At 39.8% G+C, this 19,882-nt stretch overlaps 1 protein-coding gene across 16 annotated transcripts in view; it reads right to left on the bottom strand.

Annotated features, from left to right (window-relative positions):
* Nucleotides 1-238: 238 nt before the first annotated feature.
* Nucleotides 239-19,882, bottom strand: part of HELQ (helicase, POLQ like) — a 48,134-nt gene continuing 28,490 nt past the window's right edge. For 8 of the 16 annotated variants that reach the window (XM_015138384.3, XM_001104832.5, XM_078003409.1 and 5 more), the window contains 4 exons: nt 15,463-15,636; nt 11,401-11,514; nt 9,992-10,126; nt 239-432 (listed from right to left, as the gene is read on the bottom strand). In XM_015138384.3, the coding sequence (XP_014993870.1) occupies nt 325-432; nt 9,992-10,126; nt 11,401-11,514; nt 15,463-15,636 (531 nt within the window). In that variant the 3' untranslated portion in view covers nt 239-324. Of the gene's footprint in view, nt 433-9,991; nt 10,127-11,400; nt 11,515-15,462; nt 15,637-17,264; nt 17,339-19,882 lie in introns of all 16 variants that reach the window. The other 8 variants (XR_001444775.3, XR_013417853.1, XR_013417852.1 and 5 more) reach the window with 3 other exon arrangements.

Genomic DNA, 19,882 nt, shown 5'->3' with positions numbered 1-19,882 from the left:
GAAATCCTAAGGAAAATTCTGGGGATTTCAAATAGTCCAATTTGATGAAAGAAATGGGTAAGAGAATAATGAAAGATCGGGATACCAAGGTTGAGCACAATGTTGATGAAGTTGAATTTCCTTTTGTGGTGGACACTATAGACTGTTCAGCAGAGAAATAAGTATTCCAAAGAATGAATTGTTAGTGAGAAGAGGTATATTCAATTATTCATAGTTCTTAATGCATACTTAAAATGTATTTTTTCATTTATAAAGTATAAGTTATTTTTAATAAAACACATGTACAATAAATAATTCATATGTGAAAATGCTCATCAGATAGCTTCATGCTTTGTCAGTGGAAGAAGCCACAGCACCAGGGAAATCAGAAGGTAATCTTAGTAGCTCTTCTACTTCTTCTTGCAGGGCCTCTGCTTTTTCATGCAACAGCATCTACATTAAAAAATTAAGACGTGAGGCCAAAATATGCATTGCTAGAGAATTGCCAACAATTTTACCACTGTCCATGGAACACCTGAATCCTTACACATCAGAAATCTAGACATTAAAACTATAATGAGATTGAAAAATGGCCACTTAAGAATAAACGATTATAGTCAATGAAGAGGAGGCATTTAGTTAAAACCATTTTAGCTGATCACTGCCTTTTAGTATACCAAAAATAAAGCTTTAATTCTCCCAAAGATTTGTTTTATTGAAGACTCAGCCACTTAAAAATTAACTTTTAATCTATAAAATCTAAGACAATTTTGCAAAAATTTAATTAGCTCCTGAAAATGTTATCCTTTATATATATGCAATTTATTATTCCTCAAAATTTAGTATGCTTTTAAAAAGCTACCAGTATTTCAAATAAAAGTTTTATTCAAGTTCCTAAACTTAAAACTGTTAATTTCAAAAGCAACATAATGAGCAAAAAAAGTATTTCCAAACATGGCATATAAAAGATGTCAACGAATTTTTGCCAAATAACAAGCTATATAGATCAATAAGAATAATAAGTAAACTACACAAAACCCTTGTGTCAGTATTATTATAACACAGAGAGTATCAACAACCTCAAATTACTTCTTGTTTAAAAAAGCCCACCAATTTCTGGAAGAACAAATCCTGCCCCTCCACTTTTTTTTTAAGACGGAGTCTTACTCTGTCACCAGGCTGGAGTGCAGTGGCGTGATCTCAGCTCACTGCAACCTCCGCCTCCTGAGTTCAAGCAATTCTCCTGCCTCAGCCTCCCGAGTAGCTGAAACTACAGGCATGCATCACCATGCCCAGCTAATTTTTGTATTTTTAGTAGAGATGGGGTTTCCCCATGTTGGCTAGGATGGTCTCCATTGCTTGACCTCATGATCTGCCTGCCTTGGCCTCCCAAAGTGCTGGGATTACAGGTGTGAACCACCGTGCCCAGCCTCTTTTTTTTTTTTAAATTAAAAAAAATTTAAAAGGCTTTTTTCGTAGAGACTGGATCTCCCTATGTGTCCAGGCTGTTCTCAAACTCTTAGGCTCAAATGATCCTCCTGCCTTGGCCTCCCAAAATGCTGGGACTGTAAGTGTGAGCCACTACACTCAGCCAAAACCAGTTTCTTGAGCTCCCACCCAAGTGTTTGCAGAGATCTAGATGGGGTTGAGAAAAAAAGCACAAGACAAGAGGGAAATAGAGGGTCTAAAATGAAATAAAATCACCTCCAGAGAGAAAAAGCCTACCCAAATATAAAAATGCTGAAAAAAGAATGTTGATTGATTAAAGCATTGTTTATAGGAAGATATTTAACATGCATGTGGGACTCTAGGAGGTAGTCTTCAAAAGACAATGCTTTTAGGGGAGAGAATGGGTGAAAAGGGAGGTGCCTTTTGGAAGCTCAGACACGAGGGGAAGAGGAAAAAAGGAAAAAATGGATAATCTTGTATGGCAAAAGGAAATTAAAAAAAAAAAAAAAGACAACAAAGGACACAAACCCTCCTTGCATTCCTCTCCCACCCCAAGTCATCCATTAAAGAAAAATACTTTGCTACTCAGAAGAGAACACTCTTGAACTGGGATCTCATAAACCATTCCAAATGACTGTGTTGTCCAAGATATGCAGAGGCACAAGCAGTTCTCATCTATACAAAACTACTATATAAAAAGAAAACAAGGCCGGGCGTGATGGCTCACGCTTCTAATCCCAGCACTTTGGGAGGCCGAGGCGGGCGGATCACGAGGTCAGATCGAGACCATCCTGACTAACACAGTAAAACCCTATCTCTACTAAAAATACAAAAAAAAAAAAAAAAAAAAAATTAGCTGGGCGTGGTGGCACACCCTTTTAGTCCCAGCTACTCAGGAGGCTGAGGCAGGAGAATGGCATGAACCCGGGAGGCAGAGCTTGCAATGAGTGGAGATCACGCCACTGCACTCCAGCCTGGGCAAGAGAGTGAGACTCTGTCTCAAAAAAAAAAAAAAAAGAATACAAATAACCCAACTCTTCAGCTCATAAAAATTTCCCTCCCTGAAAGCAAACCATGAAGCAGAAAAACTGTAACACAACACTCCAAACAAGATTAAATATTCTCAAATAAAAATCTGGAGATATGAGGAGGAGTGGAAATGCTCACTGAATAAGAAGTTAAAAAACTAAGAACCGACATGGACAAAAACTGGAAGAAATGATACAAAAGTTGACTGAGCTCAGGAACGAAATAAAAGAAAAAGGCAAAATCACATTAGAAATAATAACTAATAACTATAACTAAATAATTGGGTGTCCATAGAAAAACAGATTTAAATAAAAAACCTAATTAGGGCTACTGAAAAAAATTTAAAAAGCAGGAAAACAATGAAGAGAATAAAAATGAGACAGGCCGGGCATGGTGGCTCACAGCTATAATCCCAGCACTTCGGAAGGTTGAGGTGGGAGGATTGCTTGAGGCCAGAAGTTAGACACCAGCCCGGGCAACATAGTGAGACCAAGCCTCTACAACAATAACAAATTAGCCAGGAATGGTCCATACCTATAGTCCCAGCTACTCAGGAGGCTAAGGTGGGATCGCTTGAGCCTGGGAGTTCAAGGCTGCAGCGAGCTATGATGGTGCCACTGCACTCTAGCCTGGGTAACAGAGACCTAGTTCCTCCCCCTCCACCTAAAAAAATATCCGTGAGGGAAGGAGAAGAAGTAAAATGGAATACCAGTAGAATCTGTGTTTCAAATGTGTAGCAGCCACACTGAAGCAGATTTTTTTTTTAAACCCCAAACCAAATAACATTTTAACACATTGTTTTAATTATATACTCTCAGAATGAAGACAAAAAGTGCTGTAAATAAATACTGAATTTGTTTGTTTTTTTTGGAGTGGTATAATTTAACAATTCTGCAGTTACTTTCAGTGCATTCTAAGATTGAGGAAAACAGAGAAATATATTAATAAACACAGGGATGAGGTTTCTCATTATTGGAGAAAGGAAGTACAAATATGAAAAAGAGGAAGACTATAGCAAGTCCTGTATGGGATTAGTGTGGCAAATTAATGATTGGAAATTCTTTGACACCTTCATTGAGAGATGGGATCTAATTCTGCTCTTGAATCTGTGCTAGCCTTTGTGATTCACTTGTAACTAATAGAATGCAGAAGAAATGATGCCGCATGACAGGGCTCAGTTTAAAAAAGGCCTTGGGGTCTTGAAATGAAATCAATCCAAGGTCATGTGAATTCTCCCTCTCAGACCCTAGCATCCACACTGTAAGAAAGCCAAGCCTAGGATAGGCAAGGTGGCTCACACTTGTAATCCCAGCACTTTGGGAGGCCAAGGTGGGCAGACTGCTTGAGCCCAGGAGTTCAAGACCAAACTGGGCAACATGGAGAAACCCCTTCTCTTAAAAAAAAAAAAAAAAAAAAAAAAATGTAAATTAGCTGGGTGTGGTGGTGCATGCCTGTGGTCCCAGCTACTTGGGAGGCTGAAGTGGGAGGATCACCTGAGCTTGGGAGGCTAAGGTTGCAGTGAGGCAAGATTGTGCCACTGCATTCCAGATGGGGTGAGAGGGAGACCTTGTCTCAAAAAAAAAAGAGAAAGTCAAGCAACATAGAGATTATAAATAGATAAATAAGAAACTGCAATATTTTAAAAGATATTATACCAGATTGACTAAAAAGAGACAGAGACAATACAAAACATCAAGTGCCTTTGAACATACATATATATTTTTAATTTAGAGATAGGGTCTCCCCCAGGCATGGTGGCTCACTCCTGTAATCCCAGCATTTTGGGAGGCTGAGGCAGGTGGATCGCTTGAGCTCAGGAGTTGGAAACCAGCCTGGGCAGCATGGTGAAAAAAAAAATTTAAAAAGGTAATTTAGTTGGGCATGGTGGTGCCTGCCTGTGGTCCCAGGTCCCATTTACTTGGGATGCTGAAGTGGGAGGACTGCTTGAGCCTGGGAGGTCGAGGCTGCAGCAAGCCAAGATCATGCTACTGCACTCCAGCCTCGGTGACAAAGTGAGACCCTGTCTCAAAATAAATAAATAAATAAATAAATAAATAAAATTAATTAATTAATGAAATTAAATTAAAATAGAGATAACATTGCTTTGTCACCCAGGCTGGAGTGCAGTGGCCTGAGCATAGCTGACTGCAGCCTTTATCTCCCAGGCTCAAGCGATCCTCCCACTGCAGCCTCATGAGTAGCTAGGACCACAGGCGCACATCACCATGCCTGGCTAATTAAAAAAAAAAAATTTCTTTTGTAGGAACAGGGTCTTGCTATGTTGCCCAGGCTGATCTCAAACTCCTGGCCTTAAGTGATTCTCCCACCCTGGTCTCCCAAAGTGCTGGGATTAAAGGTGTGAGCCACTACACCTGACCCTGCACTCTTGAACTTCAGTATTCTTGAACTGCATATAGGAAGCACACTGAGAAAGCTACCTAGCAGCAAACATGGGCTTATTGTTTATGGAAAAGGGAGAATGACTCAAATGAGAGAACCCAAAGCCAAGAAAAATCATTCCGAGAGAAGAACTGGGACATAATTAAAGAACTGGCCACATGTGGCTGGCTGGATTTCAGAACTGCTGTTATGCCCTACCCATGTTCTTTCTTTATGAATGAGAGTGTACTATGGTTATCCTATTTCTGGTTTCACTATTTTATGTAGTGTCTCTTTAGGTCACTGGTTTTCAGAGTAAAAAGAACTGTAACTTGTGAAACTGTGCTGAAGGTGCATCACTCACACCGGACTTGATTTAGAATACTGGATCTGAGTCTGATGCTGTGATATTATGATATACATATATTGGTTTTCATCCACGGTTCCTGGCTCATAACTCCCACAGCCCTTGTTACAATGTTGGAGCACTTTAGACCTCAAGAAACAGAATTTCTGTCTCTGACCTTCTTCTGCCCTCCTTTCGCCTAAGGCAGAACTCTACTCTGATCATTGGGTCTTAAAACCCTCATTCCAGGCTGGGTGCAGTGGCTCATGCTGTAATCCCAACACTTTGGGAAGCCAAGGTGGAAGGACTGCTTGAGGACAGGAGTTCAAGACCAGCCTGCACAACATAGCATAGCCTTGTCTCTATTAAATAGAGCAAAGATTAATTAAAAATTAAAAACATTGACCCCGTCTCAAAAAAAACAAAGCAAACCAACAAAAAAAATTAAAAACATTAGCCAGGCGTGGCACCTGTCTGTATTCCTAGCTACTCCTGAGGCTGAGATGGGAGAATTGCTTGAGCCTGGGAGGGGATGGCTGCAGTGATCTATGATTGTGCCATTGCACTCCAGCCTGGGCAACAGAGCAAGACCCTGTCTCCAAAAAAAAGTAAACAGACCCTCATCCCAGAGTGTCCTGCCCCATACTCTGGAGAAAAGAATGCTGCACAGAGAGGCCAGAAGCATCTGAACAGACAGGTCTTGCTGGGTTTCCCCACTCGGTCTGTTAGTATTATTAATAAATCATACCCTTTCGGTCCAGTCACATTTCTACATGATTGTCAATCATGCCAACCCAATAAAGTTTCCATAAGAGGTCTAAGAGTATAGGGTTCACAGAGCCTCCAGACAGCTGAGCACATGCAGGGTGATGTGCCCAGCGAGGACATGAAAGCTCTGTGCCACTTCCCCCATATCTTGCCTTATGAATCTCTTCATCTGTATCTTTGTGATATCCTTTATTACATACATGTTTTCCTGAGTTTCGTGAGCTGACTGAACCCAGAGAAGAGGCTGTGGGAACCCCAACTTGAAGGTGGTTGGTAAGAAGTTTTAGAAGCCCAGACTCCAGCTAGATAGTGTCAGGACACCCAGCTGATGTCTGCTGCAGAAATGATTGATTGTTTTTTGGAAGAAATCCCTCACATTTGGTCACAGAAATCTCTGTCTGTGTTGTGTTTGTTGAGTGTTCAGTGGGGGAACAACAACAACAAAAAAGACTGAGTTTTTCCTAATAGAAGCTATAATGGAAAGGCCTTTTGGGGGTTAATATATTTTGCATGTGGGAGGAACAGAAACAATTTGTGAGCAGAGGGCAGATTTTAAAGATGACTGCAAATTGTTTGACACTCTTCTCATGAGGAGGTGGTCTGATCCCCTTTCCTTTCAATCTAGGTCTTAATGGTTTTCTAGTAACCAACAGTATGCAGTGGAAACAACACTGCATGACTTCTGAGGTTGGCTCCAAAGACTTCTTGCATTTTCTGCCTGGATATCTTAGAATGCTCACTTTCTGGACATTCCCTCTGAAAACCTAGTTTCTATGCCATAAAGACTGAAGCCACATGGAAAGGCCATATGTAGTTGCTCCAGTTGAAAGCTGAAAAGCCCCAGTTGCCTCTCATTATCAGCTGTTGGTCATGTGAGTGAGTCACCTGAGTCATCCAGCTCGGCTGGGCCTTGTGACTATAGCGCCAGTCAACTTCTGACTACAGTTACATGGGACCCAAGTGACAAGCACCCAGCTGCACCCCTCCAGAATTCCTAATCTACAAAAACATGAGCAAAATAAGATGGCTGTTTTAAGCCACTAAGTTTTGGAGCTAGACTCTGTTATACAGCGTATGTACCTGGAAAAATCAGAATTAGGGTTATCAGTATGAGCTCATGGCCTTCAGTAATTTACACATAAGTATAGAAGAATGCATAGACATACATCAGCTAGAGTGTTCCTAGCTAGTGCCCTAGTTCCACGGGCCTTAGAGCTGGCTTCTGGGCAAGTTCAACAGTACATTGTAGGCAGCTTCCTGGCAGTTTTGTCAGCACTCCAGTGGGCAGTTTCTGCTTATTAGCCTTGGCTGTAGAACCACAACAAACTTCCCAGCATCCAGTGGCAATGAAGTCTGAATCCCATCCATAGGGGTGCTGTGGGGTGGGGGTGGACCACCTCTCAAATGTATTCCTTCCTGAATTCTTCAACGTTCTGTTGACCCCTTAGAGGCCTGTTCAAATTACTATGTGGTTTCTGCCTCCTAATGATTAGATACTGACAGACACAGCCAGAAAGTAAGAAAATACTTCAAGAATGATGATGAAGGTCAAAAAGCCACACAAACCAGTTTTCAGGGGCTTCCACTGGCCAAATCTGAGGCCATTTGATCACCAAAATAAGTAACGTTATTAATGGGTTATAACCCATTGAATATGTCTGAACCTATAAGCATGTACTGATAAATGAATAAATAAAGGAAAAGCTTTTCCTCATAGTAAAACATCAGTAAATAAATCCAGAAGGAATAATGAAGTTAGAAAATCACCACTTGATAAACATGGAAATAATGGAGTTAGACAAACATCACTAGTAAATGCTGAAACAAGTGTGTCAAAGTTTAATGAACTTTTTTTTTAGATGCTACAGCAAAGGAAATGACTATAACTTCATCCCTACCAACCCCAAGAACTCCTAATTTAACAGGACAAGGTCAGTCTTAGTGGTTTCATCTATAAACTCAGGGTAACACTGACTTTGTCCACCTCATAGGTTTGTTGTAAAGAACGATTAAGGTAATGTAAGCAATGTGAGCACCATTAAAAGATGATGGAAATTTGCTTTTTAGCTAATTCTGATTTATATATGAAAATAGTAAAACAATGAAGTTTCAAAGAAGCCAAGCAATTTCAGACTTAGAACTATAGTTGAGATCAAGAAGGAAATAATCTCAAATTGCTGTGGAATAGCTTTACCCACAGGGAGCAGAAGGCAATGACAAACTGGGTTGCATGTAGCAAAGGGTAACTAGGACACTGAATGGCCTAAAACTCGATTATTTAATACAGATAAAAGCAACAGAAAAGAAAAACCCTTGGGGGCAATAAGAGTTGTTTTTGAATATGTGAAAAACAGCATACAAACAAAAAAAGAGTCTAGTTCCAGACGTGGTACTCTGATGCAATGGTAAAAATTTTAAGAAGGCAAAATTTAGCCTCGGTGTATCAGGATAATTTTTGTAACACTAAGAGCATACAAAAATAGAACCACCTAATTTTTGATGAACAAGCTCCTTGTCAATGTGGTGCTCAAAGGTGGAGAGACCAGATGTCGGGATGCTGAGGGAAGGATTCCTGTGACGAGAACTTTGGGAGGCAGAGCTCAGTGACTTCCAGGGTTCTTTGTACTTCAATGAACCCTTGAAATTGTCTTTTCTTTTTTCTTTAAGATAGACTCTCACCCTGTCACTCAGGCTGGAGTACAGTGGCATAATCTCAGCTCACTACAACCTCCACCGCCTGGGTTCAAGTGATTCTCGTGCCTCAGCTTCCCAAGTAGCTGGGATTACAGGTGTGGGCCACCACGCCTGGCTAATTTTTATATTTTTAGTAGAGACAGGGTTTTACCATGTTGGCCAAGCTAGTCTTAAATTTCTGGCTTCAAGTGATCCACCTGCCCCTTGGCCTCCCAAAGTGCTGGGATTACAGGCATTAGCCACTGCACCCAGCCATTTTTTTTTTTTTTTTTGAGACGGAGTCTCGCTCTGTCGCCCAGGCTGGAGTGCAGTGGCGCGTTCTGGGCTCACTGCAAGCTCCGCCTCCCGAGTTCACGCCATTCTCCTGCCTCAGCCTCCCGAGTAGCTGGGACTACAGGCGCCCGCCACCTCGCCCGGCTAGTATTTTGTATTATTTTTAGTAGAGACGGGGTTTCACTGTGTTAGCCAGGATGGTCTCGATCTCCTGACCTCGTGATCCGCCCATCTCGGCCTCCCAAAGTGCTGGGATTACAAGCTTGAGCCACCGCGCCCGGCCCATTTTTTTTTTTTTTTTAAGACAGAGTCTCACTCTGTCGGCCAGGCTGGAGTGCAGTGGTATGGCCTTGGCTCACTGCCACCTCCGTCTCCTGGGCTCAAGCAATTCTCCTGCCTCAGCCTCCTGAGTAGCTGGGATTACAGACATGTGCCACCAAGCCTAGCTAATTGTTGTATTTTCAGTAAAGATGGGGTTTCACCATGTTGGCCAGGCTGGTCTCGAACTCCTGACCTCAGGTAATCCACCCGCCTCAGCCTCCCAAAGTGCTGGGATCACAGGCATGAGGCACCATGCCCAGCCTTTTTTTTTTTTTTTTGGAGAGGAGGGGCGGGACAGAGTCTCACTCTGTCACCCTAGCTCACTGCAGCCTTGAACTCCTGGGCTCAAGCGATCCTCCTGCCTCAGTCTCCTGAATAGCTAGAACTACAGCACAAACTACCACGCCCAGTTAGTTTTTAAATTTTTTTGCAGAAACAGAGTCTCATCATGTGGCCCAGGCTGGTCTCAAACTCCTGATTTCAAGCCATTCTCCCATCTTGACCTCCCAAAGAGCTGGGATTACAGGCATGAGCCACCATTGAAATTTTCTTTATTTTTTAGCAAGTCGTTTCTCTGTTTAGCAAGGTTTGTGTCATAACAGATGCACTATTTTTACTCACAAATATGAGTATGTACTTTTGTATCAATAGAAATAAACAGTTATGCAATGTTAAATGTTTTTGTTCTGATGTCTACAACACAAGCAAATAACAATACACAAGATTATTAAGGTTAAAAAATGGTTTGCTTACCTTTGCTGACGCAATAATTTGCTTGGCTTGACGTCTTGATAAATGATCAATTGTCTTTATGAGCACTTCAGGATTTGCATTAGCTAAGTGCATTAGACTTTTGTAACCTGCACTGTATAACTGTCTTGCTCGACCCTGAAAAGTGTTGCAAAAATCAGTAGGATAATAATTTGGGATTAGAAAAAAGAAAAGTAAGCACTTTACTGAAAAGAACAAAAACTGCATGTAAGAGACCAGGATAAACTAAGATAATAAAGTAAATATGAAGAGATAAGACATGAGAATTCTGAGGAATTTTTAAAAATGCATTTGGGTGGTTCCAAACTGACCACAAGATAACTATAGTTCTATCCAGCTTGAGTCAACTGATGTGTGCTGCAATCAACAATAGAAGCCCATTAAGGCACTTAGGTTGGTGGCATCATCTCATATTCTCAAGTAAAATGTTCCAGTCCAGTATCTTTCTTTCTTTCTTTTTTCTTTTCTCTCTTTTTTTTTTTTTTTTTTTTTTTTTTTTTTTTTTTTGAGACAGAGTCTTGCTCTGTTGCCCAGGCTGGAGTGCAATGGTACAATCTTGGCTTATGGCAACCTCCACCTCCCACGTTCACGAAATTTTCTTGCCTCAGCCTCCCAAGAAGCTGGGATTACAGGCGCATGACACCACACCTGGCTAATTTTTGTATTTTCAGTAAAGATGGGGTTTCACCATGTGGGCCAGGTTGGTTTTGAACTCCTGACCTCAAGTGATCCTCCCAAAGTGCTGGGATTACAGCAGGAGCCACCTCATCAGGCTAAGTCCAATATCTTTCAATGTTCTCACCATCTACTCAGGGGACCACTGGTGTCTCTGTGTGTGTGTGTGTGTGTGTGTGTGTGTGTGTGTATCCTAAGTAGAACTCCTCTGACTCAAGAACTGAATAACAGAGAATAAACTGAAGTTGAAGGTTGGCTGAAAATAGAAAGCCAGAAAACCAGTTGCGAACCCTTTCTCCTTACTCTCTTAGAAAAAATACAAATGACCCTTGCTGCCACTGAATCACCATTACCTTAAACAAGCACTGAGTCCAAACTGACAGAAGGTAATTCTTCAAAGGATTGGAGGAAGGAACAAGTGTTAAGGACAACTGGTAGCACAACATACTTGGAGACAGTCACCCCCACCCTTCCTGTTATGGTTTTTTTTTTTTTTTTTTTTTACAACTGAGATTTTTCATCAGGTATGCCATCTAATAACAGTGGATTTCTGGAAGGCCATAGCAGCTATTTGTTTTAAATAAAAGACTCCCATGACAAATGAGCAATAAGGCTCTTTGCTATCACTTCCCCTGTAATAAGACTTCACAAAACAATAAAACCTGGCTTCTGTATTAATTGACATAATTTCAATTGGGAAACCGCAAGCTACTGACCTCTAAAACTCCAGTAACTTCCATGAGAGGGATTAGTTCTGCCTTTACACAGTAAGTCAGCTTCTTGGTAAGTTCTACCAAAAGGGCTCTGTAAACCCAAAACTCCTCAAGCTCCTATAGAACACAAAGAAATATATAAAATTTAAATTTTATAAGTTATTTCAAAGTTTGGTTTGTGTGATAGGGGGCTCAGAGAGAATGTTCCTTATGTAAGTTATGGAACTTGAGTTAAGCCACAGATGAAAGATGATTCTAAGCAGAATGGATGTGAAGAAACATGGTAAGAACCCTGAGGAATTTGAGGAACTGGTTTTAGGATGAGGACAAGACTGAAAATTGAAGAATAAGTCAATAAAAAGTTCTGGTCATTTTAATCAAAATACCTGGAAGCAAATGCACAGTTTTTCTTTCCCAAGTGACTAAAAACAATTCCTACATCTGGGAATTTATCCTGAAGATGAATATTAAATATGGAAATATTCAAATATAACATGATGTTCAATGCAACAATATAATAATAAAAATACTGGAAGTCATGAGTCAGTAACTGTTCAAGTTAGATGGATAAATGAGAATTCAATATAGTATTCTGTCAAATATATTTGCAATATTCTATTATAGTAATTTATTTTATTTTAAAGATCCCTTTCTAGCCTTTGGATATCACTGTGAGAGTACACGAATGGAACAGCTTTAGCTAGCCTCTTGTGACCACTAAGAAAGAAATCAACGTGGCTGGGTGCGGTGGCTCACGCCTGTAATCCCAGCACTTTGGGAGGCCGAGACGGGCGGATCATGAGGTCAGGAGATCAAGACCATCCTGGCCAACATGGTGAAACCCCGTCTCTACTAAAAATACAAAAAAAATTAGCAGGGTGTAGTGGCGGGCGCCTGTAGTCCCAGCTACTCAGGAGGCTGAGGCAGAAGAATGGCGTGAACCCGGGAGGCAGAGCTTGCGGTGAGCCGAGATCGTGCCATTGCACTCCAGCCTGGGCGACTGAGCAAGACTCTGTCTCAAAAAAATAAAAAATAAAAAGAAAGAAATCAACGTAATGAAGATGGTAGAGTAAAAAGAAGAAAACCTTGAACAGAACTATTGAATCAATCAACCCTGAAGCTGCCTTAGTTCTGGCATGCCTGTTAAATAAAATAATTACTTTTTCTTATTCTTTAAACCTTGATGAGTTTTTCTGTAACTTGTAATTAAAAGCATCTTAGCTAAGACAATTAATGTACCATTTCACAGCATTTATAACTTTTTAAAATAAAAAAATACCTTAAAACAAGCTTGTCCAACCTGTGGCCCACAGAGCACATGCGGCACAGGATGGCTTTGAATGTCACCCAAAACAAATTTGTAAACTTTCTTACAACATCATGAGTTTTTTTTTTTTTAGCTCATAAGCTATTTTTAGTGTATTTTATGTGTGGCTCAAGACGATTCTTCTGCCAATGTGGCCCAGGGAAGCCAAAAGATTGAACACCTCTGTCTTGAAATACTGAAAGTAGACCAGATGTGGTGGCTCATGCCTGTAATCCTAGCACTCTGGGAGGCCAAGGTGGGAGGACCACTTGAGTCCAGGAGTTTGAGGCCAGCCTGGGCAACACAGCAAGACCCCTGTCTCTATTGATAATAATTTGAAATATTATATACATGTAATATATATCATATAATTATATAATATTTACATTATATGTAATTCTATAATTATGATATATAAAAATGAAGTAAATTAATTAGAGCACAAATTGTCAGCTAGGTTTTTCTTAGGATTAGCCATCAAATTATTGCTGTGTTTCTTGATGCTTTATAGAGTTTTTTACTTGAACAATTCTATAAGGCTCAAGTCCTCATAGTCACAATGAAAACAAAGGGAAAAAATATTAGGGAGAGCATCTTTAAATATTAAAAAACCACACACATAGAAAACCTAAGAAAATACATTTTAAAGGCTAGTTTCTTCTTATTACCCATAATTTTTGTCTTCTGTTTAACTAGCATGTGCTCAGGGGGTATAAACCAACATTTAAAAATCAGCACAAGTAAAAGACACTTAGAGAGCTAAATTTGTTAGAACAATTATCATTTAATCCAAAGTCAAGTATTTTTGAATTATTTACTCCCTTCATTAGCACATATGATAGAATTAATTGCCATATGCATATACAGAATATGAAGGTTTAAGAAAGGGAAAATGAAGTAAATTTTAAGTTTAGAAAACAATTCATGGGAAAAAGTTTTAAAAAATTGACTTGGAAACAAATATGGAAAGGATTATTATGCTATCCAATAAGAAGAAATTTAAATGCAGCAAAAATGGCTTATATTATAAACACACAAAAAATTATCTGGATGTAAATGTCTGGTAAGCTTTATTGTGTTATTTAAAGGAATTCTGAAAGCTTATTTTAATAAAGTCTTAAATCCATCACAAATGCATATGGCCAGAATAAGGTTTTCTTCTTAAACTGTTCTATAAAATACACATTTGATGTAAAAACTTTAAATAGTTGCCTGACACTGGAAGCAAATATAATAAATTACAGTGGCAATCAAGAGAATATGGGGCCAGGCGTGGTGGCTCATGCCTGTAATCCTAGCACTTTGGAAGGCCAACCTGGAGGATCACGTCAGCCTAGAAGTTCATGACCAGTTTGGACATCATAGTGAGAACCCCCCATTTGTACAAAAAAATTTTAAAAACTGGCTGGGCGCTGTGGCTCATGTCTGCAATCCCAAAACTTTGGGAAGCCCAGGCAGGTGGATCACTTGAACAGATCAGTCTGGCCAATATGGTGAAACCCTATCTCTACTAAAAATACGTAAGTTAGCTGGGAGTGGTGTTGTGTGACTGTAATCCCAGCTACTCTAGAGGCTGAGGCAGGAGAACTGCGTGAATCTGGAAGGCGGGGGTTGCAGTGAGCCAAGATTGCACGACTGCACTCCAGCCTGAAACTCCATCTCAAAAAAACAAAAAAAAATTAGCCAGGTGTGGTGGCACATGTCTGTAATCCCAGCTACTCAGGAGGCTGAGGCAGAAGGATCGCCTGAGCCCCAGAGGTCAAATCTGCAGTGAGCCTAGATCGCTCCATTACACTCCAGCCTGGGCAACAGAGTGAGACTCAAGTAGCTGGGACCACAGGTGTGTGCCACCATGCCTGGCTAATTTTTGTTATTTTTTGTAGAGACAGGGTTTTGCCACGTTGCTCAAGCGGCTGGTCTCGAACTCCCGGGTTTAAGTGATCCACCTGCCTCAGGCTCCCAAAGTGCTAGGACTACAGGTGGGAGCCATGGCATCCAGTCGAAATTAAATTTTTTTATTTTTATTTTATTTTTTTGAGACGGAGTTTCGCTCTGTCGCCCAGGCTGGAGTGCAGTGGCATGATCTCCTCTCACTGCAAGCTCCGCCTCCCAGGTTCACGCCCTTCTCCTGCCTCAGCCTCCGGAGTAGCTGGGACTACAGGCGCCCATCACCTCGCCTGGCTAATTTTTTGTATTTTTAGTAGAGACGGGGTTTCACCGTGTTAGCCAGGATGGTCTCCATCTCCTGACCTTGTGATCTGCTTGCCTCGGCCTCCTAAAGTGTTGGGATTACAGGCGTGAGCCACCGCGCCCAGCCTAAATTTTTTTAAAAAGAGAATATGGTACTACATAGTCACAGGTAGCTGTTGGATATAGGTAACTTAGTAACCAAACACCTGACATTTTTATTACTCAGGTGAAAGACATTCACATGGAATCTACATCAATAGGTTGTTTTTAACAGTTAATTCCAAATACCTGAAACTATTAATGGTGGCTTTAACAGCTAGGTTAAAAATACACTTTTCATTATGTATTTTAGTTGACTCAGTAATTTTTGTATTGTTACCATAAGTACATAATAGTACTTTCATAAACAGATACAGACAAAGGTACATTTTAAATAGTTTTTTAGTGCTCCGTAATAACAGAATATGTCAACAAGGAGAAAATGCTGACATACTAACTGGCTTATTAGTTTAGTAACAGTTAAAACCAGAAGATGCACAAAGTACATATCATATATTCAATGAAATTACCTCACAGAAATGTAACACACAAGATGAGAATGAGGCAGCTCCAGTGAGAAGATTTTGTATATATCCTCGAGGCATATTAAATTTTTCAGATACAGTCCAAATGTTGGTCTCTTTGAGCAAGGTATAAAGAACAAAAGACAGATATAGCCTGTTGACAACGTCCTTGTCCACCTTCTAGAAAGACACAATCAAATAAATTTGTTTACTAGACCTGCTAAAAATGTATGTTATTAAAATTGGACAAAAGGAAAACTGAAGTTGTATTACAGAATAGCAAGGATAGAATAATTCCATAGAAACAAAACTAATTTCTAACAGATGTACTTCAGATTAATTCAAATTTATTATCATTTTTCCAACTATAAAAGAAAGATAAGGCCAGGCAGAGTGGCTCATGCCTGTAATTCCAGCACTTTGGGAGGCTGTGGCAGATAGATTGCAAGAGCCCAGGAGTTTGAGATCAGCCTGGGCAACATGGCAAAAATCTGTCTCTACAAAAAGACAAACTAACAAAAAATGTGGCCGGGTGTGGTGGTGCGCACCTGTAGTCCTGGCTACTTGGGAGGCTAAGGGATCACTTGAGCCCAGGAGACAGAGGTTGCAGGGAGCCGAGATAGCACCACTGCACTCCAGCCTGGGCGACAGAGTGAGACCCTGTCTCAAAATAATAAAAATAAAAATAAATAAAAGTTAAAAGATAAACCAAATTATTTCCAATATAAATTATACTTCCTTCTACAGGGAAGGAATTGCACCCCCTCTCCATCACTCCACAAAAAGAAATGTACAAATCCTAACCCCTGGTACCTGTGAATGTGATCTTACTTGGAAACAAGATATTTGCAGATACAATTAGTTAAGTATCTCTAGGTGAAATCATCCTGGATTTACAGTGGGCTCTAAATTCAATGATTAATGTCCTTATAAGAGGAGAAGACACAGAGAGACACAGAGAAGGCAGCAATGTGAAGATGGAGGCTGAGATTGGAGGGACGCATCTATAAGCTAAGGAACCCAAGGACTGCCAGTAACCACCAGAAGCTAGGAGAGAGGCACGGATGGCTTTTTTCTCAGAGGCTCCTGAAGGAATCAACATTGCTAATACCTTGATTTTGGACTTCTCGTCTCCTGAAGTGTGGGAGAATAAATTTCTGTTGTTTTAAGCCAACCACTCATGGTAATTTGTTACGGCAGTTGTAGGAAATGAATACAGGACAGGAGGGAATTGGGGACAGAGACCTTTACAGTTACTTGGTATTTGTAAATTGTATATGTGTGTGATTATTAGTATAAACTAGACAAATGCACTTTAGATAAATATGTTAATAAGCTTGTCTATATTATAAACTAAGAGTAAATATTAGATCCTATGATTTCCACATGGTCCAAGCTAAAACACCTGAAAGAGATAGAAAAATGCCTCCTGTAGTTGATGATTTTGATTCTGTGTACCTGCTTTTGCCTGTGGTGCCTAATGACCATATTTGTGCATAAAGGATTTCATAGCTAGTATCAAGCTTAGAAACTAATTAATTCTTAAAATTGAGGAAAAAACGATGAACTTAGAAAAAGCAGATATAAAAAATAAAATTAGAGGCTGGGAGTGGTGGCTCACACCTGTAATCCCAGCATTTTGGGAGGCCAAGGCAGGAGGATCTCTTGAGTTCAGGAGTTCAAGACCAGCCTGGGCAACATGGTGTAACCCTGTCTCTATTTTTAAAAAAATTGTAAAATAATAAAAAATACAATAAAATATAAAAGTATATCCTCCATCATAGTAAAAGAATGAGATGAGAACTTACGGTGATATATTGAAGGATGTATGAGTTACAGATTCTGCGGGTTGATACTGGATCACTTTTTTAAAAGCATTAAGCTGAAAAAGTATGACAGTTGAATATCAAGTAGGAAAAGAAAGCTATTTAATTTCCCAATTTTAATGCATATTCAGTACTAACTATAACTTGAGTCAATGTAGGTTTTTGCTTAGAATGTATTTCCTAAGCCAAGAAAAATGATATAATTATTATATGGCAAAACATAATGCTTTATGCCAATTTCAAGATCTTTTGTGGCAGGGCATTATAGGTGGCTCATGTCTATAATCCCAGCACTTTGGGAGGCCGAGGTAGGCGTATCACCTGAGGTCAGGAGTTTAAGATCAGCCTGACCAACATGGTGAAACCCCGTCTCTACTAAAAATACAAAAATTAGCTGTGTGTGGTGGCGGGCGCCTGTACTCCCAACTACTTGGGAAGCTGAGGCAGGAGAATCGCTTGAACTTGGGAGGTGGAGGTTGCAGTGAGCTGAGATCGTGCCATTGCACTCCGGCCTGGGCGACAAGAGCAAGACTCCATCTCAAAAAAAAAAAAAAGCTTTTGCAAGAAATCAAGAAATGTTCAAAAAAGATGGATGGGGGGGCTCTTTTTCAATGTGGAGAAATCAATTAGATTTTAAGCATTTAAATATGTTCTGTAGAGTTTTAAAAAATTATACCTCCAAAACATTAAACTAGTAATCGATCCATTTCTAATAAAGATAAATTCATGTTCATACTATTTTAAATATGTATCAATTTGGCAAATATTTGTTGACTATATTACATTAAATGTAACATAAATAAACTCTGGATTCAAGCTTAAAAAGATGCATTATTCTAATAAGATTTTTGCATGTTTATTATTTGATAATGAGTTCCAAATTAATAATATTGTTTTTATTTTACATTTTAGAGTTTGATATAAAAGGTTTGTTTTAAGAAATATTTTTATTCAGTATTTTGAAGGTCTAAACAACACAGCCATTTCCAAAGTAAAAGACCCAATCTAAAAATTGTGATAATGTGAATGCTTAAGTACTACAGATACTTTTATTTTTATTTTTGAGACAGGGTCTCACTGTGTTGCCCAGGTTAGCCTCAAACTCCTGAGTACAAGTAAATCTTTTGCCTCAGCTTCCTGAGAAGCTAGGAGTATAGGTGTGTGCCACTGTGCTGGGCTTGTGGGGTTTTTTCCATTTTTTTTTTTTTTTGGTAGAGTCTCTCTCTGTTGCCCAAGCTGGAGTGCAATGGCGCAATCTCGGCTCACTGCAACCTCTGCCTCCCAGGTGCAAGTGATTCTCCTGCCTCAGCCTCCCAAGTAGCTGGAATTACAGGCACCCGACACCACACACGGCAATTTTTTATATTTTTGGTACAGACGGGGTTTTACCATGTTGGTCAGGCTGGTCTCAAACTCCTGACCTTGTGATCACCTGCCTCAGCCTCCCAAAGTGCTGGGATTACAGGCGTGAGTCACTGCGCCCGGCAGGATATTTTTGATTTTATGACACAGTGATGCATGGGACACCACACCATCAATTTAAGTGTAAGTAAACGTCATCTTCCCATTTTACAAAATGAAATCTGTACTGTCTATGCAAATTTAAAAGGTATAGGGGACGCTGGGCGCAGTGGCTCATACCTGTAATCCCAGTACTTTGGGAGGCCGAGGTGGGTGGATCACCTGAGGTCAGGAGTTTGAGACCAGCCTGGCCAACATGGTGAAACCCTGTCTCTACTAAAAATACAAAACTTAGCCAGGTGTGGTGGCGGGCACCTGTAATCCCAGTGACTCAGGACGCTGAGGCAGGAGAATCTCTTGAACCTGGAAGGCAGAGGTCGCAGTGAGCCAAGATCACGCTGCTGCATTGCAGCCTGGGTGACAGAGTGAGACTGCATCTCAAAAAAAAAAAAAAAAAAACAGGTGTGGGGGAAAATGGTAGCTAATTAGGTTTCAATGTAAGTTGAACTGCCAAAGAAAATTTTAAATGAAAAAAAAAGTGTATTACAAGGGAGAAAAAAAACATTCTCTTAAGGAAATTGAAGATATGGTTACCAAAGAATTACTTCAACTTCTCTTAAAGTTAGTGTATGCATTTGAGAACTTGCTTCATGCCTGCTGGCTGAATTTCAAAACACCAAAATATATGAGTATTAGCTTATCCCCTTTAACCTTCTAAAATGCTTTATGTAATACAAATACTAGACTAGGAGTTCTTTGAGGATGACAAAAGCAATAACAAAAAACCCAGACCTGCCATATCTTAGAATCCTTGATACCAAATAGAAAGCCTAACATGAAGTTTCTAGAAAATGTATTTCCTCCTTTGAAATGAACTTATATCAGGATTGTGTAATATTATGAAAACATTTCATGCTACCCAAAAAAAGGCCACCACACCACCCAGAAATAAATGTTGTTTAAAAATATTCATACATTTTGGGTGCTCAGGTATGTTTTAAGTAGTAAAATGAGAATTATACTAATTTAAAGGAAAAAATGTAAACCAAAAAAGATCAATATCATGGTATTAATTTTGTTGAGTGAACTTAGTGAGTGAACTAAGTGTTGATTGAACTTATTATGTAGAAAGAAAAAAA

The sequence above is a fragment of the Macaca mulatta genome, chromosome 5 (assembly GCF_049350105.2).
Source record: "Macaca mulatta isolate MMU2019108-1 chromosome 5, T2T-MMU8v2.0, whole genome shotgun sequence".
Classification (NCBI taxonomy): domain Eukaryota; kingdom Metazoa; phylum Chordata; class Mammalia; order Primates; family Cercopithecidae; genus Macaca; species Macaca mulatta.
The sequence above is the reverse complement of the archived record's forward strand: the minus strand, read 5'-3'. Positions and strand labels throughout refer to the sequence as shown.